General features: G+C 47.1%; 1 protein-coding gene across 1 annotated transcript in view; it reads right to left on the bottom strand.

Annotated features, from left to right (window-relative positions):
* qkia (QKI, KH domain containing, RNA binding a) overlaps positions 1-16,894 on the bottom strand; it is a 50,889-nt gene that overhangs the window by 20,608 nt on the left and 13,387 nt on the right. Inside the window, exon 5 of the mRNA XM_060052590.1 lies at positions 11,718-11,861. Within this exon, the coding sequence (XP_059908573.1) occupies positions 11,718-11,861 (144 nt within the window). The remainder of the gene's footprint in view (positions 1-11,717; positions 11,862-16,894) is intronic.

Raw genomic sequence — 16,894 nt, 5'->3', positions numbered from 1 at the left:
CAGAGCGAGCGGGGGAGAAAGAGCGGGCCAGCGGGGGGGGGGGGGGGGGGAAGAGAGAGAGAGAGAGAGAGAGAGAGAGAGAGAGAGAGAGAGAGAGAGAGAGAGAGAGAGAGAGAGAGAGAGAGAGAGAGAGAGAGAGAGAGAGAGAGAGAGAGAGAGAGAGAGAGAGAGAGAGAGAGAGCAGGCAACATTTTAATTTACAATGTGCTGAGGAAGTGGCACGGTAAAAAAGAACCCGGGATGTTGGATTTCAAAAGTTGCAGGAACCCTTTGCAGCGGGGATTCATCACAGTATATGAGACTTGCTTAACCCCAGCTCTCTCTATCTAAAGGCTGCTTCTGTCAGCCAAAGATACTGTGTGTGTGTGTGCGCGTGCCTGCGTGCACGCGTGACAGAGCGAGGGGCGGCCCCGGATGAAAGATGCCACCAAAGTTGTTATTGCAATCTGGATATTTTTCCTCCTTACACCACCCACACACGCCTCAGCCTTCCTGTCCTCCGGCCTGGCTGCCTTCTTGAGCAGAGTCCTGATGGTGTAGAGCAGCAGGGGGAGTGGAAACGAAGGCCAGCCTGCCGATGCCACCCTCTGCCTCTCCCAACCCCACGCAGAACGGACACGTGCGACTCAATGCCGTGAACACCCAAGCCACCAAAAGCATGTGCGGTAAGGCAATGTGTTGATTTTAGTTGAACGATTCCCCACGAATCCCCTAAATGAATAATGAATAATGAATGGCCAAATTCCTCCGCCCGTGCCTTGAACCACGGGGATAATTAATGGCATGACAAAAGCCGTTATTTTAATACAAAGCACAAATCCCTCATCTGATTACTGTGGTGTGAGCTGGATTCTACACGAGCACCACCAGGGTTGGGGGGGGGGGGGATTCAACTCCCACCGGACCCTCGAACAAAAACCGTCTTAAATTACTTTCGAGTCCGAGTGCATATATTTCACTTTGGATAAAAGCGTACAAGTGGCTTATTATTAGGGGTCCAAGCCAACAGGTTGGATCCCTATTGTTTTTGTAAGGATTTTTAGGGGTCCAAGCCAACAGGTTGGAACCCTATTGTTTTTGTAGTGTTTATTTTACCTCCTTGAAAGTGGTACCACAGCCCATACCGTAAATGGTGCACACACGCCAATTGCATGACTAGATCCAGATCCGTGTAGACTACGCAGACGACAAAATCCAGACATGCCGGCCACTAGGTGGCGCTATAACTAGAAAATCGCGTTTGGGGCTATAACTCCCACACCGAACCTCCCAGAGTCCAAAAACTTGTACACACAGATGCACTGGAGTCTGCTGCATCTTTTGGCCTAGGCCACGCCCATTTGCGTCTATGAATATTTTTCGCTAAATCGCGAAAACCGCAAAACTGTTTTTTCCCTACTCCTCCCACATTTCTTGACCAATTGACACAGAACTTTGCCCACGGCATCGTCAGACGCACACAAAAAATAAAATTCGAACACTTTTTTGATCCGACCTTCGACGACGAAACGGTAGCGTTTGGAATATTAGTATATTAGCTAAATTAGACGTGGAAAATCCAAAATCCAAAAAAATCTAAAAGTACACATCGGATCGAGTCCAAATTTTACACACATGTCGGTGCTAACCTTAATGTCGTTCCATAAAAAAATCGGAAAATTTCGCCATTAGGGGGCGCAATAAACGAGGAAATTGTATATCTTCTACAAAATTTCGCCGCGAAAACGCTACACTGACTTCTCGCTACTCCTACCACAGTCAAATCCTTTGTATCCACAGGTTCAGGGTAGAGTTTTGAACACATGCTTCGCGTTGTGCCGGCGAAATGCACATTTCTTGTCGCGTTGTGCCGGCGAAATGCACACTTCTTGGACCCCTGCATAACTGCTTGCAGTTCTAGTTCTTATTCTTACCTCCTTAAAAGTGGTACCACAGCCCAAACCGTAAAAGGTGCACACACGCCAATTGCATGACTACATCCAGGTCTGTTCGGACTACGCAGACGACAAAATCCAGACCTGCCGGCCACTAGGTGGCGCTATACCTAGGAAAACTTGTTTGGGGCTATAACTCCCACACCGAACCTCCCACAGTCAAAATCGATATACCCACAGATGCACTGGAGTCTGCTGCATCTTTTGGCCCAGGCCACGCCCATTTGCGTCTATGAATATTTTTCGCTAAATCGCGAAAACCGCAAAACTGTCTTTTCCCTACTCCTCCCACATTTCTTGACCAATTGACACAAAACTTTGCCCACGGCATCGTCAGACGCACACAAAAAATAAAATTCGAACACTTTTTTGATCCGACCTTCGACGACGAAACGGTAGTGTTTGGAATATTTGTTTATTAGCTACATTTTACGTCGAAACGCAAAAATTCAAAAAATACCAAAATTAGACATCGGATCGAGTCCAAATTCTACACACATGTTGGTGCTAACCTTACTGACGTTCGATAAAAATTTAGGAAAATTTCGCCATTAGGGGGCGCAATAAACGAGGAAATTGTATATCTTCGACAAAATCTCGCCGCGAAAACGCTACACTGACTTCTCGCTACTCCTACCACAGTCAAATCCTTTGTATCCACAGGTTCAGGGTAGCGTTTTGAACACATGCTTCGCGTTGTGCCGGCGAAATGCACATTTCTTGTCGCGTTGTGCCGGCGAAATGCACACTTCTTGGACCCCTGCATAACTGCTTGCAGTTCTAGTTATTATTATATTACTTTACCCATTAGCAGATGAGGGCAGCGGGGCCTTCCGCCTGGGTTCTGAGGTCCAATAGCCTCTCAAGGCACCAGCCCCATGTCACTGTGGACAGAAGCTTGAGTGCCCGTTTCACAGTGGAGGAGCTTGGAGCGCTTATGAGCCGACAGAAGCGGATAAGAGTGGGCTCTGGTGCACAGACCATGTGCAGAAGGCGTCTCCCAACAGGACAGGCATTTGCATGGGGTCAGAACCACCTGTTCGCCCCCTCGGGAAGGTGGAATAGTGCCGGATACCGAGACGAACGGACAGATGGAAGCAGGAGAGGGGTAGGCGGTTGGTAGGGGATAGGGACATACAGCCAAGAGCAGTTCCTGGGATACAACGATTCATAACCTGACGCACAGTGGCAGACGCAGCGTACGGGGCTCATGCCGACTCATTATCCACAACAGACAAGAACAACCCGTGGAATAATTAAGAGGCCGTGGTAAATAGTAAGTTATTAGGAACACATGACGATAAACAACCATCTGTCCTTCATAATCAGGACATAAAAGTACACCGACACATGGAAATTAAAAGCATGAACATAAAACGCTTGTCTTAACTGCTGTGGTTGCCGCAAACAACAGTATGGAGGCCTTCAGGCCATGGGAGATTCAGAGAAAGAGAAAGAGAGAGAAAGAGAAAGAGAAAGAGAAAGAGAAAGAGAAAGAGAAAGAGAAGAGAGAGAGAGAGAAATAGGGAAGAGCAAGAAAAAGGAGGCAGAATCCTGACAAAGATTGAGCAAAGACAGAAGCAGAACGAGGGATCAAGAAGAAAGTGAGAGAGTGTGTGTTTGTTTGGAGAGATAAGTGGCATTAAAACCAAGCAAGACAAATGAAAAACAACAAAGACGCCCGTCATTCTAAATGATGCATTTGTGTCGCAACAACCTTATCCTGCCCCCGCGGTGAATGTAATAAATGGCAGTCATGGGGTAATATATGTTCCCCTCTTCTGACTTATGATCCAGAGAGGAGAGAGAGCGAGAGAGAGAGGTACTGGCCTAATTAGGAAGGCGGCAGAATAAGTATTAAAGGGGGATGCAGAAAAATAAATGTCCCGAGCAGATTGTCGAAAGAACTTAAGAAAAGGTGGCTTAATAAGGCTCCGCGCTTTGTGTTTCTGAGGGCAAACAAATCTGTTGCAGAAATGTATACACTGTTCCTCCTTAAAAACGGCTTTTGGAATGGGAGACATGGGCAAACAATTAGCTACCGGAATCCCTTGCCCTTGTGCGCGCGCTTGTGTGTTAAATAATGTGCTCGAGAAAGTTCGGTAGCTTGCCCTCTTGGCTTCAACCAAGATCAAAAAGAGAGGTCCAATTATTATGGTTCTGGTTGCAGCCTCGGGTCCTCTAGGGCAGGGATACACAGGCCTTTTGTGTGGTTAAACTTTATGGGCAGAACGACCACATGCTTTAACCTTGATAAAAGAGGGGGGGGGAGTTGGCTGATGAACCAGAAATGAAAGCTGCGTATGTCGGAGCGTCCGCGTGTATGTGCGTGCGTATGCGTCGGCCTGACACGACCGATCACAATCACTCCGGACATATCAACGAAACATCACGCATTGCGGCGCCTTGATGGCTGTTGGCAGGAACATCTAAAGGAATCTCGGCCCGCTTCCTGCTAAAACCTGTTGGCAGTCAATTCCAATTATGTGTCTCACTTCTTCTGCTGGATTAAATCGGCAGAGACTTCATACGCCCGTGTGGTGGAGGGGGGGGGGGGGCAATCCACACATTCCCTCTTCTGGGTCTGATAGGGTGACTGGGGTGACTGGGACCATCATAACCAGGTTGCATAAATTAAGGCAAATGTAAAGAATGGGAGAATCCAGGGAAGACGGGAAAACGCTTTAAAAGTCCAGTTCCGTTTCCGGTCACTGCAAAGACCAACTAGTACAGTAGTATTAGATTGCATTTAATGAGGACCCGGAAGCAGCCAATGAAATACGTCCTGGACATATGCATGTATATACCCACCTACGTGGATGAGGGTATAGAAAAGCCCAGGAGTGTTGGCGGCCCTTGCAGAGGTCACAGAGTCAAGCAACCCAATTAAAAAGATGATTAACATTCGAGAGGGAGAGGAAGGGAACGGCATGCGACTGGGGTGGGCTTGCCAGTCACACCAACAGATAGAAGAGTAGAAGGCAATGTTGCCCAACATCTGGGGAGCAGCGGACAGGGATTCGGCGGTTACTGCAATCCAATCCAAATACTTCATTACCCTAGTGAGGGTTAAAAAGCATCCTCTGTTGAGGGAGGGGAGACACCCAGGTGTACATAACCACCCGACTGCCGTGGACGGAGGTGGTGCCGTTTTAAGACTAGCTGGCGCCGTCGTTCGGCGGGTGAGTCGTTCTGGAATTTTGTCAAATCTGACAAATTGTTTTTTTTATTCTTTTTACCAAACTTTTTTTATTCTATTCTATTCTTTTTCAGGCTTAATTCACGTTCAGTATCTGCAAACGGTTCAGGTCACTGTTCACAAAACACATGAGCGTGTTCAACGAACGCCCCTCTTTCAGCGCGTCGATGCACCACACTGGTAATAGGCTCGTGCAGTGCTGCCTGTGGAGTTTCAGTACCTGCCTAAAGTGCTTCCGTGAAGCAAGCGCACAGTGGCAACAGTGAGCCCCAAAAGTATTCCAGGTAACCGTCGACACGCACCAGCCAATCAGGCTTAAATAAGAGTCCCTGCACCAGCACCCCCCCTTCATGTCTCCCCCGGGCACCCCTCAGCTGTACAGACCCTGCTGGGCGTCGCAAACGGCGGGATGACACGAGGAGAGGTAGATCAAGAGTAAATAAGAGGAGGAGAACGGTCGCGGCAGGGTGGGCCTAACAGAGTGTAAACGTCATTAATTGGCGAGGCACACATGGATAGATGCAAGCAGATGGTGTTTTGTACTCATTTGTCATGCACCGCTGTCAGGGATATATATATATAAATATATGAGTGTGTATGCGTACATGTGTGCTTGTGTGTGCGTGCGTGCGTGGCTAAGAGATGGGGAAAAAAGAGAAAGTGACAGAAAAGAGATGAGAAAGAATGTGGGGAAAGAGGACTATGCCACAAGACAAAAGGGAGAAATAAATGAATAAATAAATAAATAGATAAATAAAGGCAGGGAACACAGAATATTTTTTAACTGTGCCGTATCCCTTTGGTGCGCTTCTGTTCTGATGCCATCGCCAGAGCCCGGTGAGAAGCAGCGCGCGCAGGCGACACCCCACTGTGGCGTGGGCCTGCCGTCGAGTGCGGCCCATCTGTCTCGCCACGCTAGACGCCATCTCCGTACGCCGCCGCGTACAGCAGTAACCAGAAGGAGCGGAAGAACCAGCACCCCCGAGAAGACGAGGGCAGAGAGAAAGGGAGGAAAGAAGGATAAAAAGAAAGAAAGGGAAAAAAATAAAAAGGCCAAAAAAGAAAGAAAGGAGAAAAAAAACGAAAGGAAAAACAAAACGAAGATAGAACGAGTGAAACGCGCAGGAACAACGAAAAGAGAGAGGTGGGGGTGAGGAGAGGAGAGGCAGAACGTGGAACCGTATGGAGAGTCGCGCAGAACCCCCAGGGCTGCTACACCACCATCAGCCGCCCAGATTAGAGCGTAAAAGGGAAAGAATGGCTTTCCCATGCAAAACGGCACAAAGAAACCGTCTCTTCATTTACATAATGTGTACAAGGGCTGCGAGAGGAGAAGTGAAATTAGACCCGGAATAGCAATACAAGTAGGAGGGGGGTGGGAGGGGTTGGCACGCCGGAGGAACGCCTGGGCTCCCTGCCGCGCGGCGAATGGAGATCGCCGTTGAGCTACTAGGTTGCTGCTGGTGTTGCCGTGGAGCTGTGCAGCGTCACACCCTTTGTTACAGGCAAGGACGGCTCCATGCACAGGGACAGGATCCAACTGAGCTTTTTTGTGTATTTGTGAGTCTTTGTTAACCTAAAACTTAAGATGCCTTCTATGTCACACCCCCCCCCCCCCCACACAGACTCACCACAATGGCGACCTGCACAAACATTTACGTGAACTATACACTTGTCTTAAGATAGCTAAATGAGTGAAATTGCTGCAGACATCTAAATATCTGTGGAGACGTGTTTGGGCCGCACGATTTAACTTACTACAGTGACTTTATTGTGTTGCTTTGTTTTTCAGAGCAGAACGATTATAAACTGGCTGTGCGACGACTTCTTTTGGCGTCTCACAAAGAGCCCCATCGGTCAAGAAAAACGGATTCGGAAAAATACATAAATCATAATGAAAACACTTTCTTATGGCCGCATTGTTTCCCTCTGTCCAAGTCTACTTCGAGGAGCTCTATTGAAATCGATTTTTTAAAAAAGCCGGGGGTGGGGGGGGGGGGGGGAGATACGGCACTAAGCTCCAGGACAACCAAAAAAGATTGCATACAACTATTTTAAGGGCCATGCACCATCAAGGGAAAAGCTTGTGCATTAGCCCTACAAGTTTAATGAGCAACAGCAAAAACATGACTCTTCAAATGTCATTCTGTTGACATTTCTTCCAAAGTTCAGATACCAAGTTCAGCTCCTTGTATAGATCAATGATATCTTAGAATTTGTATTGCCACTGGCCAGTGCCAGTACAGTTCAGCATAGCATAACAGGCTAGTGGAATAGAATCTACTCAATAGCGGGGGGCGGACACCTTTCACTCAGTAATGTGCTTTACTGGGGTCTCGTTTCCTAGGTAACCGGGTCCTAAACGGTTTAGCTGGTTGTTACAGAGTGCATTAAAATTGCTGAGGGATGCATGCAGAGAGAGAGACTGAAGTAGTTCCAAAGAGAAAAGATCATCAATTTATAGGGTTTTTAGGGCAGGAAACAGCTGTTACGCAAACAAAAGGATGTCAACAATGTAGCCGGCGTCGCAATAGCTTTCACATAATCTCAACTGAAATCCCAAGTTTAATGGGCTCTGTAGCTGGCTTCACATCAGTGTTCGGGGGTCAACGCAAGACGGGGCCATATGTATCAGATAGCCATCACTCTTAAACTGCCTGCCAGTTAGCTTGTTACCCCGGAAGAAGATAAAATAAAATCGTCTTCTGGCAACTCCGGACTAGAGAGGACAAATGAGGATTTATTATATCCATAACTATGCCTAACACACACCCCTGTCAATCATCGAGAGCCATAGACACTACGTACACACGCTTGCACACAAATAGGTGCACGGACTGAACCGCAGCTGACCGTGCACAGGAAATAAGAGTGACCTTGGAGCTGGCTGTCACATCTGCCAAGCCGCCCCTGCAGAGAGTGAGAATCGGTAATAGATCTCAGTTGGCTGTCACGTTGAGTCCGCAACGCCCCGAGGTGACACCCACATATCACGCGGAAAAGACCACATCAAACCGCTTACCCCGAAACGGCGTGCTGCTTTTTTCCCCCTCTCATAAACTTGGTTCATATTATTTTTTTAGCGCTCGTTGTTACAATGGAAATGTATCGGTCGTGCCATGCCTGGCATGCTCCATAGAGGGTTGTAGTTTGTGTGTCGGCGTGCACGATTCAATTAGCCCACGTCGTCAGCTAGCTACGTCTCCCTCGGCAAACATAATCGTGGTCCATTAACGGCTCTGTGTTGATGGTGCCGCAGCAGTAATGGCATGGCAACAAACACAATGTCCTCCAGTAAAGAGCCACTCTGGTGCTGGGTTTGTGGCTCCCGGGTGGCCCCCGCATGCAATCGGCTTCGCAAGACGTTCAATTTCTACATCCGAATTGTAAATATTCCGCATTTATAAAAATTTGAAATTATTGTAGGGGCAAATTTAGATAATTTGAGCCATTATCCAATTAGAGATGCCATTAGGGGGTCTATTGAAATGTGAAAGGGCATCTTTCTTTAACCTGTGAGGCGTAATCCGGGCATGGACACAGGTTTAAAGAATATCTTTAATGATTTTGAGTACATTGGCAGCATGGGAGAATCTTCTGTTAGCCCAATCATTCTGATTCTAGGGAGAGGAAGGAGAATGAAAAGGGACCAATCAGAGCACAGTTGGGGTTCAGGGGAATAGCTCTCTGAGGCGCAGACCAGGGATTACCCAGAATACAATGGGGCTGAACTACAGGCGCTGATTGAGGGAATTATTAATTAAGAAGACGAAGACTGCAGAGGTGGAGTGAAGCAGTGCTTTGGAAGAATATGGATGTTTCTGATATTGCTGTCCTCTCCTGTCTTGTAAGAGTGCGTGCGTGTGTGTGTTCGTGCGTGTGTGCGCAGATCAGTAAGGGTAAATCCAGACTTGAAAGAGCAGCTCAATCAAGCTCTTCCATTTATCTGCTTTCTCTATGCTTGCTTTGCTCCCAGTTCAGTTAGAGTTGAGGAGTTAACAGGTCAGGGAAGAGTGAAGGCACTATGGAGGGCACAAAGGGGTTTCAACCCCCTGATCAACCTCAGGCTCAGGGAAGGAGGAAATGTTGGTGATGTCTGCAAGCAGGAAGGGAGAGTTCTCCATTTACAAGCCGCATGCAGCCGACATTGGCTAATAGTGATCCGGAAATGTGCAAAAAGGACTGTGCCATTATTCACAGCGACATTATTTACAAAGACCAAATAGCCCCGAAATGTTTACGCTGGTTATTTTCCCTTTTTGGTTTCTCGACTAGGCCTGCTCTGATGACGAGTCAACTGTGTTATTTCACAGAGAACAAAAAAAGCATGACCCCATTTAGTTTCTTGTGCGATTAAATAAAGCCGATTTCACAGGAGCAAACCTGGAGTAGATGGCTTTCATTAGAACAGACTGCCTGCCCGGCCAAAGAAGCTGTCCGGTCTACAGTTTAATCCAATTTATTTTAGCATGATAAAGGCCATTACCAGCGTCCAGTCATGCTAGCCCCCGACATAAGAGTACCCGACACACACTCACTTCCACACTATTAGATCTAACACAGTCAAAAGAACTCCGGTGCAACAGAAGAGCATTGGGTAAATTACACAACCAATAGAGGACCAATGAAAAGCAATGTTCTATAGAATGTTTGGCAGAGAATTTAGTAATATCTTCTATATATTATACAAACTAAGTGATTATTGGCTTAACTCAGTTATGACCTGTAGTCCCAATTTAAAACGACCCAAATAGTCTCTGGGTGGTTGTGTACATGGATTGAAATAAACATGGATTGGTTAAATGTTATTCGAGTATGCTGGAAACTTTTGTAATAATGATGTTGAGACAATTATTATTACTCTGGAACTTTTCTATGGGCAAGGGAGGAATTCATCCATTGCATATTTTATATCCACCAAAAAAGTATTCATAAATATTTTATTAGGTTTACAAATGTGGCTGCAATGGGTCATTCATTTTATCCATCATTAGCCATTCATTTTATAATTCATGGATACATTTATGATCTCATTTTCTCAAAGATGGTGATTTGTAAAGGAGGCAGTGGGCGTTTTACAGAAAACAAAGCTGGATGATGACAGCATTACTCTAAGAAAGAAATCGGACTCTTTCAGAATCTAAATCGGCGGGTTTATGTTGCTGTTTGACCCAACTGTCAAGAAGGTCACCGCTCTAAATCGTCTGCAACACGTGATCAAATTCACCGCACTTGACAGGGAGAGGGAAATATCAGGGGCATTACTGAAGGAGAGAAAAAAGGCAGGCTATTTTTGTGGCACTCATATGAGGTGAGTGTAGCTGTTGAGAGACGCCATTGACATAAAAGGACGCCAAGGGCCTATGTGTGTGCCTGTGCATGTCCGGTCTTAGTGATTCATTCTGCATCATACTTGAATAAAATGCTTGCTTACATAGCTGGATATAGCTTTCTCTGTGTGTGCGCGTGTGGAAGATCACAAGCAAAAGAAAAATCTGACAACCCTTACAAACCACAGAAAACCAATCCGTATCCCCATCACAATGTTACAGATGGCCATTTCAACTACTCTTAGGGCTGGGCACCAACAAAGCTAAATAAAGAGGTCAGATCTCCCTCAGGCAATTATCAGACATGAAGACTTAATGGGACCTTTTAAAACACACACATCACGGTCATCTAAAGGCTAAGGCAACCTCCATTCTGTGTGTGACCATGAAACATTAGATTCATAGATAAAGGGTTGTGGCACTTTGAACCTCTTCATCCTGAAGCAGCCCTTATCCGAGTAAAACCCCTCCCACTAGAAAGACATTGTTCTAAACTTTTAGTCTATCATAACTGTTGTTAGCTAAACAAAAGAAAATTCCAACCACAAACAAAATAGAAGCATGTGACAATGTGCACATGCACAGCAACAGCAATATTTTTTTTCAGGTGATTTGATCGAAACAAACTATACAAAATCATGCGAGAGCTGAGACTCCACTGATTCAACAGTCCAAAACCATATCACTGACTAAAACTCGCTATATACACACTATATATACTTTAGTTACGTTTATTTTAAAAAAAATAATCCTAGCCCAGTGATGAAGAGATGAACCCAGCTCAGTATCAGGCAGGGATATTTCCTGTAGTGCAGCGTGTCCTCTGCTATGCTACCTTATGGTAGTGCCGGAACCTACAGCTGCTCTGCACGGGCAACCGGGGAAAATAACGGCATGCCGCGCATGGGGATTCGGAAGAGGGCATAGCGGTGGTAGCGGTCAGCAGGTGCAGGCTAACTGTTTTTCCACCGAGCTGGGCATACGACCCAACGCGGTATTCATGGGGGGGGGGATAAACAGGATACGACCGGTATGTCGCCCCATGGCGAGCCATCTGAGGCACTCCAGCAAGGCGGTACCTCTAATGAACTTATAGAAAGGCATGCAAGGCCTTCCCCTGGACATACTGACTGTCTTAAAGACATGATTCATGACGCAAGGACGCAAGCCATGCCTTGGTCAGTATGCACGGTTGCGTACGCGTGTTTGAGTGTGTTTACGAGTGTGTGTATATAAATAAACAGGTGCACTTACAGCAGGCACCAGGAGCTTCTTGACCTCCTCCATGGCTCTCTTCATCTTGATCTCTGCTCTGGCCTGTGTGTCCTCTACCGTGATCAGCACGTGGAGGTCTTCGTTGAGGTGCTCCCAGTTTGGTTTCCCGCGGTTCTGTTCCTCCTGGACGGAGAGAGCGTTGGCGAGAGGGAGAGAGAGAGAGGGAGACAAAAGAAGGGACACGGTGAATGACAGACAGTGGGGTGTTCAGGAGCCTCGTGGCAGAGCTGCATATCAGAGGGTAGACACACACAACTCACGTTATTGAGAGTGGCTTCAGAAAAGCCAAAGGGCGGTCCTTTAGGGGGCAGTTTATATGATACTTTGAAACGGACGCAGGGCTTTAATAGACCCCCTTCTTCCCAAGCAATTAACACCACAAGGCATTTATGAATGAACTGATGGATGGGTGTGTGTAAGAAGGATGTATGGCCTTTAAGCCACTTCAAACGTCACTCGATGTATGGCTCATGGAGCCTGTTAGGTTGATAGTTGGTGGATGTGTGCATGTTTCATCCCCGTACCCAGGGAACAAGTTCCAAGTCCAAGGGGGAGGAAGTAGAAAATGGACTGTATTCAAAGCCTACTATCGGTGTCCCATCGCCTTTCAATGGAGCCAAATACTGCAAGCACTTCAATCATTTGATTTGAAATTCTGGTCAGTGGAAAATGGTACGTGGAATGATCATCATTTCCATTCCGCTCTGTCCAAAGATGCCTCGGTAAGTAGATCCCAATAAAATATGCCTCTTTTGTGCGGAGAAGGTAAAGGAGGATATAAACCGTGGCAATCGCAACGATGGCTGGTTTGACAAGTGCCCTTCTCCATTTAGTCCTCATCCGGTTTTTCGTGTGTTGTGTGTTGAGGTGTTGAGGATACTCTGAGCACTGTGAAAGCTTTTGAGGTTGTATCGCATGTCACTGGGTGACCACAGAAGCCACTGGTCTGAAACCTAACCATTTTCCCCAGAGCCGAGACACTGAGGTGTGTGCCAGTGTGCATGCCAGTGTGCATGCCAGTGTGCGCATGTGTGCGTTAGTGAGTGTGTATGCATATGCGTGTGTAATAATTTTTATAAATAATAGCTTAACCTCTGGCTCAGCTTTGCTCGCATGTGTCGTGGATAAAAAAGAAAGAAGAGGATATTTATCAAGACTGACTCCATGTCTAAAGTGATATAATACAAGTCCATCCAAACGATATTTGGGCTGCATCATCCTTTTATAGATTATGGTCCAGCGGCGAGTTGTTTGCCCTCAACATGATCCGCCCAGAGCCTGGCGATCACTGCTACCTTGCGGCGTGAGCTCGGACAAGGAGGTGTCCAATTACTGACAACACATAGCTGCCACTGCAGGAGGGCACTACCCGACACATTTTCAATATTCTGAACAAGCAGAAGGGTATTGGTTACAGACAACACACACGCGTACACACACACACACACACACACACACGCACACACCTTAGCGCCACCCGCCAGCGCTCTACTCTGCAGAGGGCAGTTGCCATGGCGCTGCTCTTTGCAACACACTTCTTTGTTGAAGCACACACGCCCGCGATGAGTTCAAAATCCCACTCTCGTTTTTTCCCTTTTCCTACAAGATTCAGGAGCCAGGCCATTATGTTACCATGGCGGTTTGCTGGAGGCATATCAGGGGATGTATAGTAGGGACTGGTATGTGCCTCGGTACATACAGCAGACGATGCACTGACAAGCGGTAACAACATGCATGAATGCAGGCACATGGCCTCGTGTGAGATGTGACACACGGCCAGTGTTGGCTGATTCTGATGGAATGAAGGGCTGATTGTGATTCCACGTCGACGCAAGGGGTTTACGGACCCATTACGTCCTTGGGCCTAAAAAAATAAATGTTTGGTTCCTGTTGGTTGTCAGTTAAATTCATGGGTAGGTAGGGAATTATTATTATTTTTTTTCATTTAGAGCTCCTAAAATAATTTGGCTCGCACATAAATTGACAGGGTCGGAACCAAACAAAAAAATTTTTTAGGCCTTGTGGACCCTCCTGACATGCGTCTCCCATACATGTTACCGTGGCGTCAAAGGGACGCAGCGGGAAGGGCTGTGATTGGTCCGCTCACTAAAACCCAACGCAGAACAAAAACGGGTTCACGGCCGCGCCGAAGCGCATGCGCGATCGTTGTGTCGAGGACGACGTGGAACCATAATCAGCCCTTCAGTCAACGCAAGCCAGCACCAGAGAGAGGCACCCACCTGGCCAGTAGGACTGCTTGTGAACACGGTCGCCGACAAAACCCGTCCCACGGAGGTGGGACGAAGCAGGAGGGAAACGCAGACGGGGAGACACGGAGACCGAGAGATGGAAGGGGGGGGGAATGCCAGGAAGGCCTTAGAAAAGCCGTCCCAACGCCGCATTGGATCACTGGTGCTCCGGGATAACACCAGCGATGTGTGTGTTATGGCCAAATATGCAGCATGTAAATAGCAGCAATAAATCGAGCAGACAGAGCGACTCGCTGTGCTGGGTTTAGCTGGTTGACCTACAGGCTGCCGTCCCCCCCTGCTTCTACACACTCGTTGCAACAGTGCCAACCCCCCCCCCCCCCCCCCCCCCAACCAACAAACACAGGAATAGGAAACGGTCACACATGTAATTGAGAGGCGTAGACCCACCCTTCACAGAGACACCGGATCCCTTTGAAATGCTCTGTGGGGTGCCCAGGTACAAAAATATACTGTAAACTGTGCGTGTGAACTGTGTGTGTACGTGTGTGTGTACGTGTGCGTGTGCGTGTGGGTGTGTGTCAGACTACAGAGAGAGATTACTTCAAACAAAGCCTATGGCTGAAGCCAGAGGGCAGAAGAGGACAACAACAGATTGGTTACAGCCTCACCTCACATGGCCGGGCCAATCGCCGGTAAAACAAGGTGGTGGTTATTATGGTTTAAGATATTCTCTTAAATACCTTGTTCAAGGGAATCCTATAAATACCAGCACTATTATTGACCATCATGTCGGCCCCCTTCTACAACACCTCTAGCTCATCCACAAGGCGTACAGAGCACACCGTCTCTTCGCCTGAACGCATTAGCAAACAGACTGCCCCCGAGACGGTGAGACAAACTCTCTGTACATCGCTTTGGCTTTTCTCATCAACCTAATAGGCCCCTGTAAACACTTAATAAAAGCACAAACAAGCTGTGGATCGCACTCGAGGCCAGGCAATCAGCAACCCCTACAGCGGACGTGGGGAGGGAGCAAAAAAAAAAAAACTAACAAGTCAGCTGAAACTCAGACGGACAACAAAACAAGCTGGCTGGCCGGGGCACCAACAAGCCAATCTACTCTGGCCTTATCGATTGCTCTTGTTATACGTATTATTCCTTGAGCGGCCCGGAGCCAGTGCTCTGCTCGGTGTCCTGCAAGCTGGCAGATATTGTCAGTGGAGGCCCTGCGGGCGGCCATCCACCCTGCTGATATTACAACTCTAGTAATTAAGCGGGTGGTGGGGGTGAAGAGAACAATCGCTAGAATTACATATCAAATGAAATAGCTTTGTCGCTTATTGCAGCAACTGCCAGAGTGCAACTCTGCCAACGACACGAAGCGCCGCGTGCACAAAGCCAACTCAGATATCGCATTATGCCGCAGCCGAAAAATCAAATCAGGGAACGGTTCCGACAGGAGCGACGGAAACTTCTTTAATCGCCGGGCGGGCGGTCGATAACGCGTACCTGCATAGTTGAATTGCCCAGATTCCCGCTGTTGTTTTGTATTTAGCCCATTAGTCGATCTGCATTAGGTTCTAAAGTCACATTTGATGAAGCTTAAAAAAGGCCCCAAGGGGATTCCTTTCTCTTCAAAGTATTAGAACAATGGAGATCTCTAGGACTGCGGATGCAGAATGCTTCCGAATCTCTCAATAATAATAATAAGAAGAAAATAAACAAGAGTCTTTTTTGTTGCAACAAGTGGTCCTGTTGCAACAAAAAATAATCTCTCAATAATAATAATAATAATAAGAAGAAGAAAATAAACAAAAGTATTTTTTGTTGCAACAAGTGGTCCTTCAGAATTCAAGCTAGGCTTCTGAAGATCAGGGAACCAGTGACGAGGTTAGCCAACAGTTCAGAAGATGGGGGGGGGGGGGGAGAGATCAAGCAGAGAGCTGTGCACCTTGTGTTTGCTCTGTAGAGAACCACGGGTGCATGTGTTGGCTTGCACCCACACACACGTAGGAAGTGTAGACTGGGAACAGGTTATTATTCTGTTAATGTCTCCAACATCTTGTCCTATTATTGCTAAACATCAAGGCATGTGTGAGCAAACACAGGCAGCCACAACAGACAAGTGACTAAACTAACCCTAACCCCAAGAACGTTCCAAATCAAACTCTGAATAAACTACTAGTGATACACCAAGCTAGACTCCTGAACACAGAGAAAAAGGCAAACACTGAATATATTTAGTTCATTAAAACATTTGCCCTTTCACCTGCCTCTTTGCTAACAATCTCCCAGATTTATTGCTTTCCTTTTCCACCCGTCTCTTGCGTTCACACTTCTCTCTGCCTTGTTCATCTCTCCCTCTCTCACCCCGGCCGCTTCCCCGTCAGCCATCACAGTGCAGGAGAAGAGAGCAGAGGGCTGAATTATTGAGGGCATAAAAACGCTGCCGTTAATGGATCCCGAACCAACACACCGGAAAGCCTATACTGCTGCTGGGGAGGGGAGAAAAGAGGAAAGAGGGGAGGAGAGGAGGGTGGGGAGAGTGAAGAAGGGAGAACAGAGTGAGAGGAGAATAGATAGGGGAGCCGGGGGGCGGGGTGGAGAGTGGGAAAGGAAGGAAACCCCCATCCCACAATGGGCATATGCCCATGATATGCATTATTGGCATACCACGAACGTGCTTGAATTAATAACGTGTATCCACTTGAAAGACCCAAATAAATAGGCCTATCCAAGACAAAAAGGAGAGAGAAAAACAAAAGAAAACATTTTGAATAGAGCCAAGGAATATGCTTTGAATAAAGAGATAACTTGAAAAAGCTAAAAACCCATGTGGTGGCCGGGTCATATTCAGGGGAACAATTGCAAACAGTTGTGCACGTAAACAAATCTCCCAGCCCATCTTTGGTGTTTAATTGAACAACATTTACCACCAGGAAC

The sequence above is a fragment of the Gadus macrocephalus genome, chromosome 5 (genome assembly GCF_031168955.1).
Source record: "Gadus macrocephalus chromosome 5, ASM3116895v1".
Classification (NCBI taxonomy): domain Eukaryota; kingdom Metazoa; phylum Chordata; class Actinopteri; order Gadiformes; family Gadidae; genus Gadus; species Gadus macrocephalus.
The sequence above is the reverse complement of the archived record's forward strand: the minus strand, read 5'-3'. Positions and strand labels throughout refer to the sequence as shown.